The sequence below is a fragment of the Polistes fuscatus genome, unplaced genomic scaffold, assembly GCF_010416935.1.
Source record: "Polistes fuscatus isolate 324 unplaced genomic scaffold, CU_Pfus_HIC Scaffold4, whole genome shotgun sequence".
Classification (NCBI taxonomy): Eukaryota; Metazoa; Arthropoda; class Insecta; order Hymenoptera; family Vespidae; genus Polistes; species Polistes fuscatus.
Genome location: NW_025113118.1, coordinates 3,985,887 through 4,004,514, shown reverse-complemented (window position 1 = coordinate 4,004,514; position 18,628 = coordinate 3,985,887). Strand labels below are relative to the sequence as shown.

At 31.2% G+C, this 18,628-nt stretch overlaps 1 protein-coding gene and 1 long non-coding RNA gene across 5 annotated transcripts; one reads left to right on the top strand and one right to left on the bottom strand.

The window, feature by feature from the left end:
• The first annotated feature begins 342 nt into the window (after positions 1-342).
• LOC122521477 (dynein axonemal heavy chain 7-like) lies at positions 343-18,550 on the top strand. Of its 4 annotated transcripts, XM_043642248.1 has the most exons (52): positions 352-584; positions 1,121-1,589; positions 1,695-1,846; positions 1,968-2,121; positions 2,208-2,369; positions 2,544-2,729; positions 2,838-3,217; positions 3,321-3,542; positions 3,632-3,929; positions 4,039-4,386; positions 4,758-5,023; positions 5,131-5,284; positions 5,391-5,617; positions 5,749-5,950; positions 6,062-6,296; positions 6,424-6,539; positions 6,659-6,937; positions 7,017-7,274; positions 7,404-7,688; positions 7,852-8,100; positions 8,170-8,515; positions 8,598-8,767; positions 8,844-8,975; positions 9,061-9,282; positions 9,369-9,820; positions 9,931-10,128; positions 10,215-10,362; positions 10,488-10,703; positions 10,784-10,956; positions 11,042-11,351; positions 11,436-11,681; positions 11,778-12,007; positions 12,111-12,330; positions 12,406-12,594; positions 12,712-13,083; positions 13,186-13,358; positions 13,591-13,836; positions 13,917-14,204; positions 14,286-14,477; positions 14,593-14,819; positions 14,898-15,268; positions 15,379-15,559; positions 15,632-15,820; positions 15,929-16,526; positions 16,606-16,816; positions 16,896-16,904; positions 16,998-17,015; positions 17,186-17,420; positions 17,536-17,687; positions 17,770-18,051; positions 18,190-18,228; positions 18,327-18,550. In XM_043642248.1, the coding sequence occupies exons 1-52, from the start codon at positions 385-387 to the stop codon at positions 18,531-18,533; spliced, it is 12,084 nt and encodes a 4,027-aa protein (XP_043498183.1). In that variant the 5' UTR covers positions 352-384; the 3' UTR covers positions 18,534-18,550. The 4 variants fall into 4 exon arrangements, with proteins under 4 accessions (XP_043498186.1, XP_043498183.1, XP_043498184.1 ...); XM_043642249.1 differs by lacking the exon at positions 18,190-18,228 and having other exon boundaries at positions 353-584; XM_043642250.1 differs by lacking the exons at positions 16,896-16,904; positions 16,998-17,015; positions 18,190-18,228 and having other exon boundaries at positions 353-584.
• On the bottom strand, positions 16,764-17,542 carry LOC122521479. The gene is made up of 2 exons (XR_006304778.1): positions 17,173-17,542; positions 16,764-17,000 (listed from the first exon to the last, which is right to left on the bottom strand). It is a non-coding gene; the product is annotated as an uncharacterized LOC122521479 (long non-coding RNA).
• Positions 18,551-18,628: the final 78 nt, after the last annotated feature.

Below are 18,628 nucleotides of genomic sequence, written 5' to 3'. Positions count from 1 at the left end.
ATCGATAATATTATTATAATATTCGATCAATTTTTGTTTACTATAAAACTTCGAGGTAACATAATTATGCGAAGATAATATACCGAGTAATTATTTACGTCACTATAAACGCGTTTATCAGTTACAACAACGAATTAAAAACGTACGTTTTACTTTATTACGATAAAATGATAATCATTATGTAGATTAGGTATTATAATTGGAATAGATTAAGATTTTGGATTTATTTTTAAAAATATACAATGAAAAAAATATATATATGGTAAGTTATAATTTAAATAATTCATTATAAGAAATTAATTGAATCATTTAAATTTCTTTTTCTTTTTTTCTTTTGTGTTTTTTCATTGAAAAAGATAAAGAGTATATTAAGTATCCTAAATAATGGAATGTTCCAATGACATTGTCGAATCCAATTGTAAAAGAAAACCTTCGAAATTATCGGATAAATGTATTGAATGTGCTACGAAAAAACGTACTTTTCAAATAAGGGATACCGATGGTAAAATACAAAGGATTGCTAGAATTCCTGTGTTGGATCATCCACGATCTAGTACAGATCATACCATGGAAAATATTTCAAGGTTCGTACGAGTCTAAAAACGAAATTTTTTTTCAATTAAACGACGAATTTTATTTTTCGTTTCGTTTTTTCTTTGTACACAAGAAAAAAAGAAAAATTAAAATCTGCTTTAATTTTCTCGCGTAATATATCATTATAATATATATATTTTTTATATTAATGCATTATAATAATAATAATGTATGTAATATTATAATAATAATAAATGTATTATAATATAATATTACATTAATAATATTCTATATATATTATATATATACATTATATATAATTTATTATATATTTATTTTATTTATTTTTTATTTTATATTTAAATATTTTTATTTTATAATTTTAATTTTAATTTTTATTTTATATTTAAATATCTTTATTTTATAATTTTAATTTTAATTTATTATTTTATATTTAAATATTTTTATTTTATAATTTTAATTTTAATTTTTTATTTTATATTTAATTATTAATTATATAAATAACAATGAACAAGAACAAGAAGAAATCTTTTAAAATGAAAATAATTCCATAATATTTCTTCAGGATGTCACAGTGTCAAAGGATAAAGAATACAAAGGAACGTGAAAAGATTCTTTCGAAGAGTAAACTTTATTTATCTCTTCGAGAAAAGAGGGCTGAATTTCGTCGATCATTGGTCAAAGCGATCTCTATGAAAAAAGATAAAGAAGAAGATAAAAAAGAAGAAGAAGAAAAGGATAAGTTTGTTGATACTAAAGAAACTATTTTCTTGACTGAATTCGACGAGGAACTTTTGAGATATTATTATTTCGTCATTCATGCAATCGATGACGTTCACGTTAAATCGATCGATGATAAAACATTGGAGAATATTTTAAATTTAATCCCGAATGAACGGCGAATGAAATTTCAAGAATATTTAAACGAACTTATCAAAGAAACGAAATACGATTATAAATTAAATATTAAAAAGGCAGTTGTTGATTTCGTTTTGCAGGAACCTTTGAGGACCGATTACGAATTGTTCGAAAAGGTTGAATTTTTTATTTCTTTTTTTTTTTCTTATTCTTATTCTTCTATCTTTATTTTATGCTTTAATAAATATCGTCGAAAATATAAATGGAATTAAATTGTATAGAAAAGAAAAACGAAGGAGAGTGAAGAGATTAAACAATTTTCTATCGAGCACCATGTTAGATACAGAAGAAAAAAATTCAAGATAGAAAGGATTGTCATACTTTACAACAAATATATGCGTAGATCATTGGATTATTGGATCAGAGAATTCAGGTTCGTTGATGAACAAATTAAAAAGATATATATTTGTAAAAATAAATCATTTCTAATTTAATTTGTTGTTGTTGTGTCTGTGTTGAGAGACACACAAGTCATTTTGTTATATTTGTCACAGTAATAAAAGACAAATCGATATTGAAGAATTGGCATCTTACGGGGAATCTTACGATCTCGGTAGTTTCGATTACAAGGTCACGAGGATGTTGCAAAGAATGCGAAATAATCTTGAGAAAAATTGGTTACCCAAAATTCGTAGTATATTCAGTAACGTAAGGAACAAAAGAAAACTTCAACATCATTTTGATATCATTTTGATAATTTGACAGATATTTATTGTATCATTTTTTGATTAAAGTTAAGGAAGAAAGAACGTAGAATGCGTAAAATTGATATAACGATTAATCAATTGGAAATAAAAAGGATTTACGATTGTCTCGCTTTGATCATGGAAACGCAATTGCGAAAATTTTGTCTCGATTCTATAGAAGATTATATTAATTATCTTATGGATGTTGGTGTAAGTTATTTAATAACAAACAAAAAATCAAATAAAATAAAATATTTTATTATTAAATTTATAATTTTATCAATATATATATATATATGTATTTTATTATAAGTATATATATTTTATTTTATTTGAAAAATTTCACGGACAAAAATTTGAATTTCTTTTCTTTTTCTCGTCCAGGGTAAAAATTGTGGATTCAACGTGAAGGTCGTAGTTAAAAACAAAATGATTACTTTCGATCCATCATTCGTTACATTTTCGGAAACATTAACGTCATTTTTACATTCGATTTACGAATCCGTTACGATTTTTCCACGTATAGACGATGAACTCCTTGAAAATTCTAATAAGAAAAATATGTTAAAGGTACACGTGTACGAGTTAATTGAAATGAATTATTATTATTATTATTATTATTATTATGCGAGTAATATATGAAAATCGATTGGATCAACATTTTTATTTTGATTTTAGCCAGTAATATCGTCGGATTTGCTCGAACATTATTCCAAAAAAATCGTCGAATTGATAGAAGTACATAAAAGGGAGGCCGAAGAACAATTGAAAGATTTTACGATTTATTCAAAATTAATCGACGGAACTGAACAGGAGGATATAGTCGACCCATTTATAAAATCTGATCCACCAAGATCATTCGAAGAATATTGCGAGATCGTTGAACATTATTATCAATTGAGTTGTAATCTTCCAATTATGTTGGATCGTACTTATTTTGGAAAACTTTTTGAAATTCGTAGGAAAGATCTAATCGATCATATAGTATTAGAAGCAGATCGTTTAAAAGAATTTTTACTCGCACATATGGTCGATGATTATCAACGAAATATGCGAGAGTGAGTATTAAAAAAAAAAAAAAAAAGACATGATTTGAAATTATTGATTAATTTGATATTTCTTGTGAAAATGATTTATATTTGTAATATAATATAACATTAGTATAGGAGAACATTATCAAAATATAGCGGATCATGCATTGAGTATACCACCGAATACTTCTGAACTCGTTAAATTAAAACAATTCATAAATACCGCCGAAACCGAAACGGTTTTTATCCTTGAAAGCCGTTTGAAAGATTTAATAAAATATATTACCTTCATGTCAAATTATTGGATTCTTACGCCAGTTGAATTAAAGACTAACAACTTTGCTTTTCAATGGTGAATCTTTTTAATATCACGTATAAAATAGAAAGGTGTATTATTTAAGAAAAAAACAAACAAACAAACAAACTTTTCTCATTGTACAGGTATCACAAGATACCTTCTATTTTCGAAGAATATCGTGAGATAATAGCAAACAAAACTGGGGAATATCAGAAAATGTTGAAAGATAAAATAGAAAAATTCGAAAAGGATTTGGAACTTTACGCTAAGTATTGCGACGAGTTGCAATATTGGGGTAATATCGATGAAATCTACCGTTATCAGAAAAAGGGTAAAAGTTTGGAAAATAAAATAATAGTAGCTATGGAAATGATCGATAGGTTTAACGAGGAGGAACAATTGTTCAATTGGAAAATGTCGCAATATCCGTTAAGGAAAGAGGTAACCATAAAAGAAAAAAAGAAATAGAAGAAAAACTATAAATCGTGTTTTTGTGAAATAAAAAATCAAAATGATTTTTATTTAAACTTGAACCTTCTCATTATACTAGATTGCCGATAAATTATCACCCTACACAAAATTGTACGACGTTGGATGTGAATTTCTAACGAATTACGACGCTTGGATGAATTCCATCATCGGTTTGTACGATCCGGAAAAAATAGAATCGGAAACTGGAACCGCATATCGTACCGCGTTTAAATTAGAAAAGATTATTCGCGAGCCAATAGCTAAAAAATTGGCGGAAGTTGTGGTTCATAGGATAGAAGAATTTAAAGAACACATGCCGATTATAATGACCTTGGGAAATCCGTTCATGAAGAGTCGTCATTGGGAACAGATTTCGGAAATTGTTGGATTCCCGATAAAAGTTGATAAAAATATGACGTTGGCCAAGGTACGAATTATTTTAATTGGTTTTTATCTTGTCCAGAAATGAAAATTATTAAAATAGGTGTCGTAGGAAGTTTGGACGGGTTAAAAAATCTTATTGAATGTTATTTTGATCTTGTTGAATATTTCGTCCCTTTCATTGAAACTTCATCAGCAACTCGAACTTTTGTTCATGAGTCTTTATAAACTTTTTTGAAGACATCTATTCTTATAAATAAACTAAAACTTAACATATTTATCTTTGTCCTAACACCGTTATGTTTAAACATGTAATCTAACAATACGAATTATTATTTATTATCATTTTGACGAAAAATATACGTACATCATGAATATAATTTTTAATCGATTAACGATAACAATTTGTCGAGATAGGTTTTGGATTATGGTTTAGCCGATTACGTTAAAAAATTCGAAACAATTTCGGAGTATGCTACGAAGGAAGGAAATTTGGAGAAAGCTTTGAACAAAATGTATTTGGATTGGTCATACGTATCTTTTACAGTTAATCCTTATCGCGATACTGGTACTTACGTTATAGCTAGTGTTGATGAAATACAATTATTGTTGGACGATCATTTGACCAAAGCACAGACTATGAAAAATTCTCTCTACATCAAACCTTTTGAACAAGAAACCCTGTGAGTTATATTTAATTGACTTTTAACTCTGGCAATAATATTTATGTTGAAAAATATAAATTGAAATTTGTGTCTATTCATTAGATTTGTATTATTATTTTTTACAGCGAATGGGAAACAAAGTTACTTTTGTTGCAAGATATCATGGATTATTGGTTAGCCGTACAATCAACTTGGATGTATCTCGAACCAATATTTTCTTCGCCAGATATTCAACAACAAATGCCGGAAGAAGGTAGACGATTCAGTGCTGTCGACAAGGTACATTTTTTTTTTCATTCACAATTGTTAATTGTTATAAAAAAAAGAAAAAAGGAAGAAAAAAAAACACACACACACACACAAAATTTAATTTTATCGAAAACAGATTTGGCGAGAGATCATGACAGCGGTTATGAACGATCCAAAAGTAATGTCGGTTATACAAATCGAAAAGATGTTGGAACGTTTAAAGAAATGTACGAATTTACTCGATCTCGTGCAAAAAGGTTTGGTAGCTTATTTGGAAAAAAAGAGATTATACTTTGCTAGATTTTTCTTTTTATCGAACGACGAGTTATTAGAGATATTATCGGAAACCAAAGATCCTACCAGGTAAATGGCGTGACAATTGTGAAAGAAAATATAATTGATTATTATTTATTATATTCTTATAAGAAAGCAAAAAAAAAACCTGTGTGACTCGTCGTCAAATTTGATTTGAACGTCTGATTTTGTTTCCACAGAGTTCAACCGCATTTGAAGAAATGTTTCGAGGGTATTGCGAAACTTAGTTTCACGGATAAGATGGAAGCAACTGCGATGGAATCTTCGGAAGGTGAAATGGTCGTGTTAGAAGATATAATCGACACCGTTGCTGCACGGGGACAAGTAGAAAAGTGGCTTTTACAATTGGAGACTGTTATGAAGAAGAGCGTTAGGGCACAAGTAAATCATAACACTGTTACTATTTAATCAATATTATTAGATAATGATACTATTTGAATTTTTATTGGTTTAGTAATAGAACTATGCTAACTACGATTATGATTGTTCCAGGTCATAAGGGCAAAAGATGCATTCCTTACTAAAGTTAGATCACTATGGACATTGGATTGGCCTGGTCAGACAATTTTATGTGTCAGCAAACTTTATTGGACGGCTCATACGACCGATGCATTTTCTTTTGGCCTTGACGGTCTTAAAGATTACATACAAATTTGTACGAATGAACTTAAAGAAATTGTTTCGTTGGTACGCGGCCAATTGTCCAAACAAAATCGAACTACATTGGGTGAAGAATCTTTTAATTGATAATTTCAAATTTATATATATATATATATATATATCAGAGACAAATGTTTCCTTAACATTTAATTATTATTAGATTAATATTATTTTTGTCTTTATTGTTATTTTAGAAGCTTTAGTAACTTTAGACGTTCACGGAAGAGATGTTGTAACGGAATTATATGAACAAGGAGTTACCGAAGCAACAAACTTTAAATGGCTTTCTCAAATGAGATATTATTGGACAGTTAGTATATGATTCGTAATTTTTTAATTGTTATATTTGAAAATATAAATCTCTCTAATCACACACATACACATATACACATATTTCTTTTTATATATATTCACCCAATATCATTGTAGAAAAAAAATTTATGCGTGGTGATGATAAACACGACTTTGCAATACGCTTACGAGTATTTAGGAAATTCGTCGAGATTAGTGATAACACCATTGACAGATAGGTGTTACAGAACATTATTCGGTGCATTGCATTTAAATCTTGGCGGTGCACCGGAAGGTCCTGCTGGTACTGGTAAAACAGAAACCACGAAGGACATGGCAAAAGCTGTTGCCAAACAATGCGTTGTATTTAATTGTTCAGAAGGTTTGGATTATATAGCATTAGGAAAATTTTTCAAGGTAAAAGATTTCTTCTTATTTCATTGATATCTTATTAAAAATCGTCTAAATCTATTTTATTGTTTAACATTTTGATCAGGGTTTAGCTGCGACCGGTGCTTGGTCTTGCTTCGACGAATTTAATCGAATCGATTTGGAAGTTCTCTCCGTCGTAGCTCAACAAATTTTAACGATACAACGAGCAATAAACGCTGCCAAAGAGACGCTAATCTTCGAGGGTACTGAATTGAAATTAGATCCAACTTGTGCTTGTTTCATTACAATGAATCCAGGTTACGCTGGACGAACTGAATTACCTGACAATTTGAAAGCACTTTTCAGACCGGTTGCTATGATGGTTAGTGGAAAAATAATAACTATAGAAAATAAACTAACTAAGATAACTAAAAAAACTAGAACTAAGAAAAATAAAACTATATATATATATATATTGAATGAAAATAATTATATTTCATTTTTACACAAGGTACCGGATTATGCTTTAATAGCAGAAAATACCTTATACTCTTATGGTTTTTATGAAGCTCGGCCATTATCCGTGAAAATTGCCATAGCCTACAGGCTTTGTTCCGAACAGTTATCCAGTCAAAATCATTATGATTATGGCATGAGAGCCGTAAAATCTGTTCTGATAGCTGCGGGCAATTTAAAGCTGAAGTATCCTGAAGAAAACGAGGATATTTTAATGCTCCGTAGTATCAAGGACGTTAATCTACCCAAATTTCTTAATCAGGATATACCATTATTTTACGTAAGTAGATATGTGTGTGCGTATGTGTGTATTCCTCTATTATAAGCTTTAAATTTTATAAAATCAAAAGATTTCGCCCCCCCCCCTTAAGTTGTACAGAAATTTCGTTGCTTTAATATAATCATATATTGATAATATTTGATTTTTTGTTTATTTATTTCAGGGTATTATGTCAGATCTTTTCCCAAACGTGACACTTCCTACGCCAGATTACACGCACTTGAACGAATGTACGCAAAAAGCTTGCGATAAAATGAATATTCAATGCGTTCCCATATTTCTCGAAAAGATACAACAGATTTATGAAATGATGATCGTCAGGCATGGTTTCATGATCGTTGGTTTTCCATTTGGTGGTAAAACTACGGCGTATAGAATATTAGCTGAAGCACTTAAATTATGCGAAGAACAGGTTTTCATAACATTAATTATCACGGCGAATACTGTTGAATTTAAATAATATATCAATGTATTTATTTAGAATCTTTTGGAAGAACACAAAGTAGAGATAACCGTGATTAATCCCAAAGCTATAACTATGGGCCAATTGTATGGTGAATTTGATCCTGTTTCTCATGAATGGAAGGATGGTGTATTAGCAGTAAGCTATCGTACTTTTGCTACTTCTACCAACAACAATCGCAAATGGTTGATCTTTGACGGACCCATCGACGCATTTTGGATCGAAAGTATGAACACGGTTTTGGATGATAATAAGAAATTATGTCTTATGAGCGGCGAAATTATCCAATTGGCACCAACTACCAATTTACTTTTCGAACCGATGGATCTCGAAGCTGCTTCTCCGGCAACAGTATCACGTTGCGGTAATTTCAACTATTTTGTTCTCTTCCACGTCGTGATATTTTTTTATCTAAAAATAATAAGTTATATTTTGTGGGTAACTAGGTATGATTTATATGGAACCCAGTGCGTTAGGATGGAATCCATTATTAAAATCATGGATTGCTATAACTCCTGAAAAAATAAGTCCTTGGTTAAAGAATTTCCTTTACGAATCATTGTTCATGAGATTTTGCAAACCATTGTTCCGTTTTTTACGTCGCGGTAATTTAAAGGTATATATATATCATGTATCATTTTATTGTTATGTGATATTATTGAAAATGATTAAATAGAATTTTGGATTGATAGGAATTGTGTCCGATGCCAGATTCGAATCATTTGCGATCAATTACGTATCTGATGGATTGTTTCATCGAGGAATATCGGGATGAGAAAATAGCCAAACATATCGATGAATACGATCTTCGTGCCCAAATAGAGGTAAATGATATTCAATTGAAATCGGATAATAATTCGTCGTATATTTTGTGAGATTTATTCGATAAAACAATGTACGACTATACAGGGATCATTTTTCTTCTCTTGTATCTGGGCAATGGGTGGTACTTTGGAAGCAAGTTCCAGAGAACAATTCAGTATACTATTCCGTGGCTTTATGGAAAAAGAATTTCCATTATCTCTGATGGAAATGTATCGTATAGAAGAAGCGATACCACATCCAGAAAAACCATACATATTTGTGATGCCTAAGGATCATCTTGTCTTTGATTACAAATTCATTAAAGAGGTTAATAAACCATTGAATTTATACAACATAGTTTTAATCGATATATAAATATATAAAATGTGTGTGTGTGGCTTATATACTTTTAGGGTAAAGGGAAATGGAAATTATGGTCGGACGAATTAATGAACTTACCACCGATACCTCGTGACATTGCAGTCAATCAAATAATTGTTCCAACTGTTGAAACAATACGTTATACAGCACTGTTCAAACTTTTGGTACAACACGAAAAACCTGTTCTTTTTGTCGGACCAACGGGTACGGGAAAATCCGTTTACATAATTGATTTCTTATTGAAGAAGAATAATCCTACCGTTAACAAGCCATTGTTCATAAACTTTTCCGCCCAAACCACGGCAAATCAAACACAAGAAATAATAATGAGCAAGCTTGACAGAAGACGGAAAGGTGTATACGGTCCTCCGGTTGGTAAACGATGGATTATTTTTATCGATGACTTATCGATGCCGTTGAAAGAAACTTATGGTGCACAACCACCGATAGAATTGCTTCGTCAAATGTTGGATCATTGGCAATGGTAATAAAAAATTATCTTTAACGAAAAAGTGTTAATGGTAATTAAAACAAATCTTTAACAAAAGTTAGATCATTTATAATTTTGTTTTGTTTTTTTTTTCATAAACGTAGGTACGATTTAAAAGAAATAATACCAATTAAATTAATCGAAATACAATTGATGTGTGCTATGTCACCGCCTATTGGTGGTGGTAAGGATATCACCCCACGATTCAAAAGACACTTTTTTACCTTAACGATATCCGATTTCGAGGATGACGTTATGATTATGATATTCAGTAAAATTATATTATGGCATCTTGATACAAGGTCGGTGAATTATTTTTTTAACATAATCATCATCATCATTATCATTTGCATTTACAATAACGTTCATTTTGTTTTCATTTATTTAGAGGTTTCAGCAAAGAATTTGATCCGTGTATCGATCAGATTGTTTTAGCAACTTTAAATGTTTATAAAGAAAGTCTTCAAAATCTTTTACCAACACCAGCAAAGTGTCATTATTTGTTCAATTTACGAGATTTTTCCAGAGTCATACAGGTTTTTAATAATAATAATTGTTTCATTTATATTAAATAAAAATGTTAAATCAATTTATTTTTAGATAAATTATCTATATTTCCTATATTAAATATAATTATGCATATAATATTTATTAAATTTAGGGAATACTCTTGTCCGTTCCCGAAGCAATGTCTACTTTGACAAGTATGAAAAGATTATGGGTTCATGAGATATTACGCGTATTTGGTGATAGATTGGTAGATGATTCGGATATGAATTGGTTAATCGAACAATTGCATTTGACATTGAACAAACATATGGAAATCTCGATGGAAGAATTGTTCGAAGATTTTCTTCAAGCTGGCTCAACTGACAAGGTATTATATATATATAAACAATTATGATCAATGTATATTTTATTATTTCATAAAAATTTATGTGATTCTCATAATCTCAGATCACCGAATACGAATTGAGACAATTATTGTATTGCGATTTTGCTGATACAAAAGTTGACGTACGTCTGTACAAGGAAGTAGCTGATTTGGAACAATTGCGAGAAATAGTGGAAAATTTTTTAACGGAATATAATACCATGTCGAAGAAACCAATGAAATTAGTTTTGTTCCGGTAAGAATTCGTTGAATTTAATTGAAATCAATAAACGTTTTAAATAATATTCATTTTAAAATGTATATTTTCTGTATGGGTAAAGTTTTGCCATAGAACATTTATCAAAAATCTCACGGATCATCAAGCAACCAAGAAGTCATGCACTTTTAGTTGGTGTCGGTGGTTCAGGAAGAGAATCGTTGACCAGATTGGCCTCGCACATTTCCGATTACGACGTTTTACAAGTTGAGATTAGCAAGCAATATGGCGTTAACGAATGGCACGAGGATATAAAAGCAATCATGCGTAAAGCAACTGCCACGGAATTACATTCGACGTTTATTTTCAATGATTTTCAAATAAAAGAGGAAAGCTTTTTAGAAGATATCAGCAATATGCTGAATTCTGGAGAAGTATATTGTTACATATACAATGAAGAAATAATTGATCGCAAAAAAAATGTGTGCTGATATATATTTAATGATTAATTTTTATAGGTACCTAACATATTCAATAACGAAGAAAAAGCTGAAATTTGCGAGAAAATGAGACAAATCGATCGACAACGGGACCGAGCTTTGCAAACCGATGGTAGTTTGGTTGCGTTATTTAATTTGTTCGTTCAAATAGCACGCGATCAGCTTCACATCGTTGTCGCCATGTCACCGATCGGTGATGGTTTTAGAAATCGAATTAGGAAGTTTCCAGCTTTGGTTAATTGCTGTACCATCAACTGGTTTCAAGTATATATATTAACAAAAATAAATATTTCATTCATTCAAATCAATTTCATATCCGTTAAAGGAATCTTGATTATCCTTGTTATATATTTATTCGAGGCATGGCCAGAGGACGCGTTGATAGCTGTGGCAACGAGATTTTTATCCGAAGTCGAATTATCCGATCACGAGAAAAAAGTTGGAATAGACATGTGTCGTTTCTTTCACGTGTCAACAGAAAAATTGAGCACTGAATTTTTGATACGTCTCGGCAGGCACAACTATGTAACACCGACATCTTATCTCGAGATGATCAATACTTTCAAGGACCTTTTAAGCAAGAAAAGACGGTAAACATATATTAGAATAAAATATTCCAATTTGTTTTTCTCTCTCTCTCTCCAAAAACAATATATTTTATTTTAAATAAAATATTTCTTTATATGATAACAGAGAAATATTACTCTCCAAGGCAAGATACGAGGGTGGTTTGGGTAGATTAGATGGTACACAACAACAGGTCACCGATATGCAAGAAACTTTAAGACAGTTGCAGCCCCAATTGGTAACTGCTACTCAGGACGTTCAAAAAATGTTGATTGACATTGAAATAGAAAATACTGAGGTAGCGGAATTTGAGAAAGTAGTTAAATTCGACGAAGCAGCGGCCCAGGTTATAAACGGAAATAAAAATGAAAAATAAATAATTCGAATCGTTGATTTTGTCGAAAGTTATCTTTTTTTGTAGGCCGTCGCTGATGAAGCAGCAGCAATTAAAGCGGAATGCGACGCGAATTTAGCAGAAGCAATGCCATTTTTGTTAACTGCTCAGGCAGCTCTCGATACTTTAACTTTATCAGATATCGCAGTAGTCAAAGCTATGAAACATCCGCCCTATGGTGTTAAACTTATCGTCGAAAGTGTTTGCGTTCTTAGGGTATACATTGATTCTGATTAATATTAATCTTATATCGAACATAATCTCGTCGTTTATATATTATTATATGTTAGAACTTATTCGCATTGTTCACATAGGTGATCATTATATTTTTAGGAAATAAAACCAGATAGAATACAAACAAAGGAAGGTGTAACGGAAGATTATTGGAGGGCTGCTTTAAGAATGCTAAGCGATACTAAATTTCTTGATTCGTTGTTGAACTTTGACAAAGATAATATACCCCAGAAAGTGATAGAAAATATTAGGAAAAATTATTTGACAATACCCGAATTCGATCCGGAAAAAATGAAAAAAGTATCCACTGCGTGCGAGGGACTTTGTCGATGGGTTATAGCTATGTCGGAATACGACAAAATAGCAAAAGTGATTGCACCGAAAAAGAAAGCTTTGGCAGAAGCTGAAGCAGTTTATAGAAAAGCATTAGATGCATTAAATTTAAAACGGCAACAACTGAAAGAAGTTGAAGTATATATTGTTCAAATAATTACAAATTTATTTTTCTTTCATTATTATTATTATTATTATTATTATTATTAATATTATTATTATTGTCATTGTCATTGTCAGGAAAAATTGGCTGGTCTCGAAGAATTGCTTAATCAAAGAAAGGCAGAATTTCAGACAATGTCCGATCAGGTTACCGATTGCGAAGTAAAAATAAAACGTGCGGAAGAACTTATTGGCGGATTGGGTGGAGAATACGATCGTTGGTCGCAATGTGCTCAAGAACTCGAGAATAGGTAGGCAATCATTTTATATTTTTTTAATTGAAAGCAAGATGAAGATCGTATTTAACTAAAGGAGTATGAGAATGTATTGTTTTAAAGTTAATTAATATCCTTTATAAAACGTGTTGATTTATTTTTTTGTTAGTTCATTGTTCTCGTGAATTTAATTTCATATTTCATAGTCAATTTTAAGCGAGAAAGTTTTATACAATTTCTTTTTTACGTTAATTAAATTTGTTCGTAGATATTATCGACTAACCGGAGACGTTATTATTGCTTCTGGAGTGATCGCTTATCTCGGCCCATTTACAATGCCATATCGTGTACGTCAGGTCACAGAATGGATAGAAGTATGCACTAGTTTGAAAGTTGTATGCACTAAGGATCTTCAATTGCGAGATGTTCTAGGTGATCCTGTTTTAATTAGAGATTGGAATATATTTGGATTACCGAGTGACGTGTTTTCCGTTGACAATGGTATCATTATTACGTAAGTATACACCTGAACCATCATCAATATATTATTATTATTATTATTTCATACATTGAAATTGCAATTCGATATTATAGAAATGCTAGAAGATGGCCATTGATGATAGATCCTCAACATCAAGCTAATAAATGGATCAAAAATATGGAAAAAACTAATAATCTCAGTATCATTCGATTAACACAAATGGATTACATAAGAGTTTTAGAAAATGCTATTCAATTTGGGCAGCCTGTTTTATTAGAAAACATTGAGGAAGAATTGGACGCTGTTTTAGAGCCTATTCTTTTAAAACAAACGTTCAAACAGAGTGGTGCTTTGTGTATTAGATTAGGCGATACCATTGTTGAATATAACAGTAATTTTAGGTAAGCTTTTATCATTTAATTAATATTAAAACCGAGTACTCTCTCGCGTATATTCTTTCAATATTTTCTTTTTTTTTATAGATTCTACATAACAACAAAATTGAGAAATCCTCATTACTTACCGGATATAACGGTTAAGGTTACTTTGGTAAACTTTGTAATTACTCCGGAAGGATTGGAGGATCAATTGCTTGGCATAGTTGTTGCTAAAGAGAGGCCGGATTTGGAAACTGAAAAGAATGCACTCATTTTACAAAGTGCCACGAATAAAAGGTCATTTTCATGGCAATCATTTTTTATTCTTTTTCCATTTATTTATATCGTGCGTAACTTTTATTCAAAATCTTTTAATATATATAATACATATAATATATATATATATATCCAGATTATTGAAGGAAACGGAGGATAAAATTTTAGAAGTATTGTCAGTAGCCGAAGGTAATATTCTCGAAGATGAAGAAGCAATCGATGTATTAACGTCATCCAAACATTTAAGCGACGATATTTACGTGAAACAGGAGGCAACCGAGGTTACTGAAAAGTCGATCGATGCTGCTAGACTTCAATATACACCAATTGCTACTCATTCTACCGTATTATTTTTCACTATAGGTATGACTCGTGAAATAGAAAATACGAAATGATTTTATTTTTTCTCTAGTTAACTTATTAAATTATTTTATTTGACAGCTGTATTAGCAAATATAGATCCGATGTATCAATATTCATTAGTATGGTTCGTCAATCTTTATAAAATGGCAATTGAAAATACAGATCCTGCGGATAATTTGGAACAACGTTTGACAGATCTCATCGAATATTTCACTTATTCGCTTTATCTCAACATATGTAGATCCCTGTTCGAAAAGGATAAACTATTATTCTCATTGCTTCTCGTTATTAATTTGTTGAAACAACAAGAAAAACTTCCTATATCTCAATGGATTTTTCTTTTAACGGGTGGAATTGGTCTTGATAATCCTTACGTTAATCCAACCGCATGGTTGCCTGTTAAACAATGGGACGAATTATGTAGGCTTGACAAAGTCGAAGGATTTATTGTGAGATATACTATTTAAATATTATTTAAAAATTCGAAAGAGAGATAGTAAAAAAAAAACAAATAAAAATTAATATTCGCGAACATTTATATGAATTTCGAATCATTCAGGGTATTAGAGAAAATTTTATCGAGAAAAGTGAAGAATGGAAGGCAGTGTTCGATTCGAAGGAACCGCAAAATACGAAACTACCAGTTCCATATGACGATATCAATTTATTTCAAAGACTCCTGGTATTGAGATGCGTTAGACCGGATAAAATCATACCAGCTGTACAGAATTTCATCGAAGGTATACACATTTTCCATTGATCATTCGGTTCTAATCACTTATTGAGTTGAACGTTAAAATAGTTATTTTTAGTTGAACTTGGTCCACAATTTGTTGAGGCACCTACGTTCGATTTAGCTTCATCATATGCCGATTCGAATAATTGCATTCCATTGATATTTGTGTTAACTCCTGGAGCTGATCCAGCTCAATTGTTGCTAAAATTTGCCGACGATCACGGCTACGGAGCAAATCGATTATTTTATTTGTCTTTGGGACAAGGTAACAAAAAAATCAATTCACTTATTTATTATATTAGAATTTTATAAACAACAATCTTTATTCCTTTTCCGTTAACTTCTATTACTTTCATTGTGCGTCATTATTCAGGTCAAGGACCAATCGCTGAGGAATTAATAGAAGACGGTGTTGTTTATGGTCATTGGGTGGTCTTGCAGAACTGTCACCTTGCCAAGAGCTGGATGCCAACCTTGGAAAGGATTTGCGAAGGTTTCATGCCTGATGCAATACATTCGGAATTTCGATTATGGTTAACCAGTTATCCAGCCGAACATTTTCCCATTTCGGTTCTTCAAAACGGTATTAAAATGACGAACGAACCTCCCAAAGGGTTGAGAGCTAACATCATTCGATCCTACATGAATGATCCGATAAATGATCCTGACTTTTTTGAATCCTGTAGTAAGAGTGATACTTTTAAAAAATTACTCTACTCGTTATGCTTCTTTCACGCAATCGTACAAGAAAGAAGAAATTTCGGTCCTATCGGTTGGAACATACCTTACGAATTTAATGAAACGGATTTGAGAATAAGCATTTTACAGTTGCACATATTTTTAAACGAGTACGAAGAAATACCATTTGAAGCACTCAACTATCTTACCGGAGAATGTAATTATGGTGGTAGGGTTACCGACGAATGGGATCGTAGAACATTGATTACTATTTTAAAAAGATTCTATTGCGAGTAAGTGTTCAAACAATGTTGTTCCTCCATTGAACAAATATATATTTTCATTTGAATTTTTTATTTATTTAACTCGTAGAGAAATACTCGGAGGAAACGTTTATTACTTCGATACCGCTTCGAATATTTATTATTGTCCTGCAGCTAAAGAACACGAGGCCTACATGGAATACACAAAAAATCTTCCATTGATTACCGCCCCAAGTGTTTTTGGAATGAACGAAAATGCGGATATTATTAAAGATCAGCACGAAACTTCGTTGCTTTTCTCTTCTCTTTTATTAACTCAGGTAAAATCGATCGCAATACACTATCGTTCATTTTAATTTTAATAATAATATTGATTTATTTAATTCTCACCAATATAAGGATCGTCTGGTACGTATATATACACTATATCCATATAAATTATTTATTTGTTTAATTGTTTACTTTTAATCACGTTTTCGCACATATTTTTTTAACACGCAGGATCTATGGGAAATAAGGGTAAATATTATTTTTCTCGTATGCAAAAGAAAAAAGAAATTCGATTGATCCATATTTTTCGAATGAAAAAGAAAAAAAAAAGAAACTTCTCGAATATGATAAGACGCAAAAATAGATTAAACGAGTTTGCACGCAACTGAACGATAAATTTTCTTACGTCGCTTTAACAGGAGACGGTTAAAACTGGAACTGGGGCGATGTCGAACGACGAGATAGTCTTTAACGTGTCTGCTGATATTTTGAGTAGACTTCCAGTGGATTATGATCTTCAAGTAGCGATCGAAAAATATCCAGTGTCCTACAATCAAAGCATGAACACCGTATTGGTACAGGAAATGGGTCGTTTCAATAAATTATTGAGCTGCATACGAAGCAGCTTGATCAATATTCAAAGAGCCATAAAAGGTCCTTCATTTTTTGTCCCTTTTTTTTTATTTTTTTATAATCGATCGTAAAAAATTGTCCCCATTTCATATCGTTGGCCATTTTGAAATTTGATAATCATCTCATCGTCGTGCAGGTCTCATCGTTATGTCTTTCGAACTGGAAGATATTTATGGAACAATATTGACCGGTAAAATACCGTCCTATTGGATGCAACATTCCTATCCTTCTCTAAAACCTCTCGGTAGTTACATAAATGACTTTTTACAACGTTTGATTTTTCTACAGGTAACTCTTACCGCAAGACTATCAATTTCGGTAAAACGATAAATTTTGTATTATATCATTGCTTTATTAATTTGCTTCACAGAAATGGTACGACGAAGGTCCCCCTACGGCTTTCTGGTTATCAGGATTTTATTTTACTCAAGCATTTTTAACCGGCAGCAGGCAGAACTATGCGAGAAAATATAGTATACCTATCGATCATTTGGTTTATGACTTCATTATTCTCAAAGAAACTGTTTTTAATACACCACCCGACGATGGTGTTTATATTTACGGATTATTTTTGGATGGCGCTAGATTTGATAAAAAAAATATGAAATTAGAGGAAAGCATACCCAAAGTTCTTTACGACAATATGCCTTTTGTAAATATATTTTATATAATATACATAATATATCTGATTATTAATTTTCTATTGATATTTGAATGAAAATAATGATATTCGGTTTTCTTTTATGTTGCTTTCTGCGCCTTACTCTGTATTACGTACGTACGCCTCTAGTCGTTGCTTTTTATGGATTATGTAACAAGTCTAACGCGTGTAATATTAAACTTTATTTGCAATTGAATAGATGACGTGTCATGCACGAGCAATCGCTTTAAACGAGTCGTAATTTTTAAATACGTTATTTCTTTCAGATGTGGTTACTACCAACAAAAACAGAGGATATCAAGGAAAGACAAATTTATACGTGTCCCGTTTATAAAACAAGCGAACGTCGGGGAATATTATCAACTACAGGACATTCGACAAATTTTGTTATAGCTATGTGGTTACCCACAATAATGCCATCGGAACATTGGATTATGCGAGGAGTTGCAATGCTTTGTCAATTATCAGAATAAAAACATTTTATTATCAATTAAGGCGGGCTTATTTAAATTTTCGTCATGAAAAATATCGATATTTGTCTATCCAATCGACAGAGGGTGCTGTAGAC

Bases quoted from the DNA above. Each gene is read 5' to 3' on its own strand.
- LOC122521477 (XM_043642248.1), top strand. From the start codon at position 385: ATGGAATGTTCCAATGACATTGTCGAATCCAATTGTAAAAGAAAACCT. The intron at 2,730-2,837 runs GTACACGTGTAC...TTTTGATTTTAG, and splicing joins ATAAGAAAAATATGTTAAAG to CCAGTAATATCGTCGGATTT. The intron at 11,352-11,435 runs GTATATTGTTAC...TAATTTTTATAG, and splicing joins ATATGCTGAATTCTGGAGAA to GTACCTAACATATTCAATAA.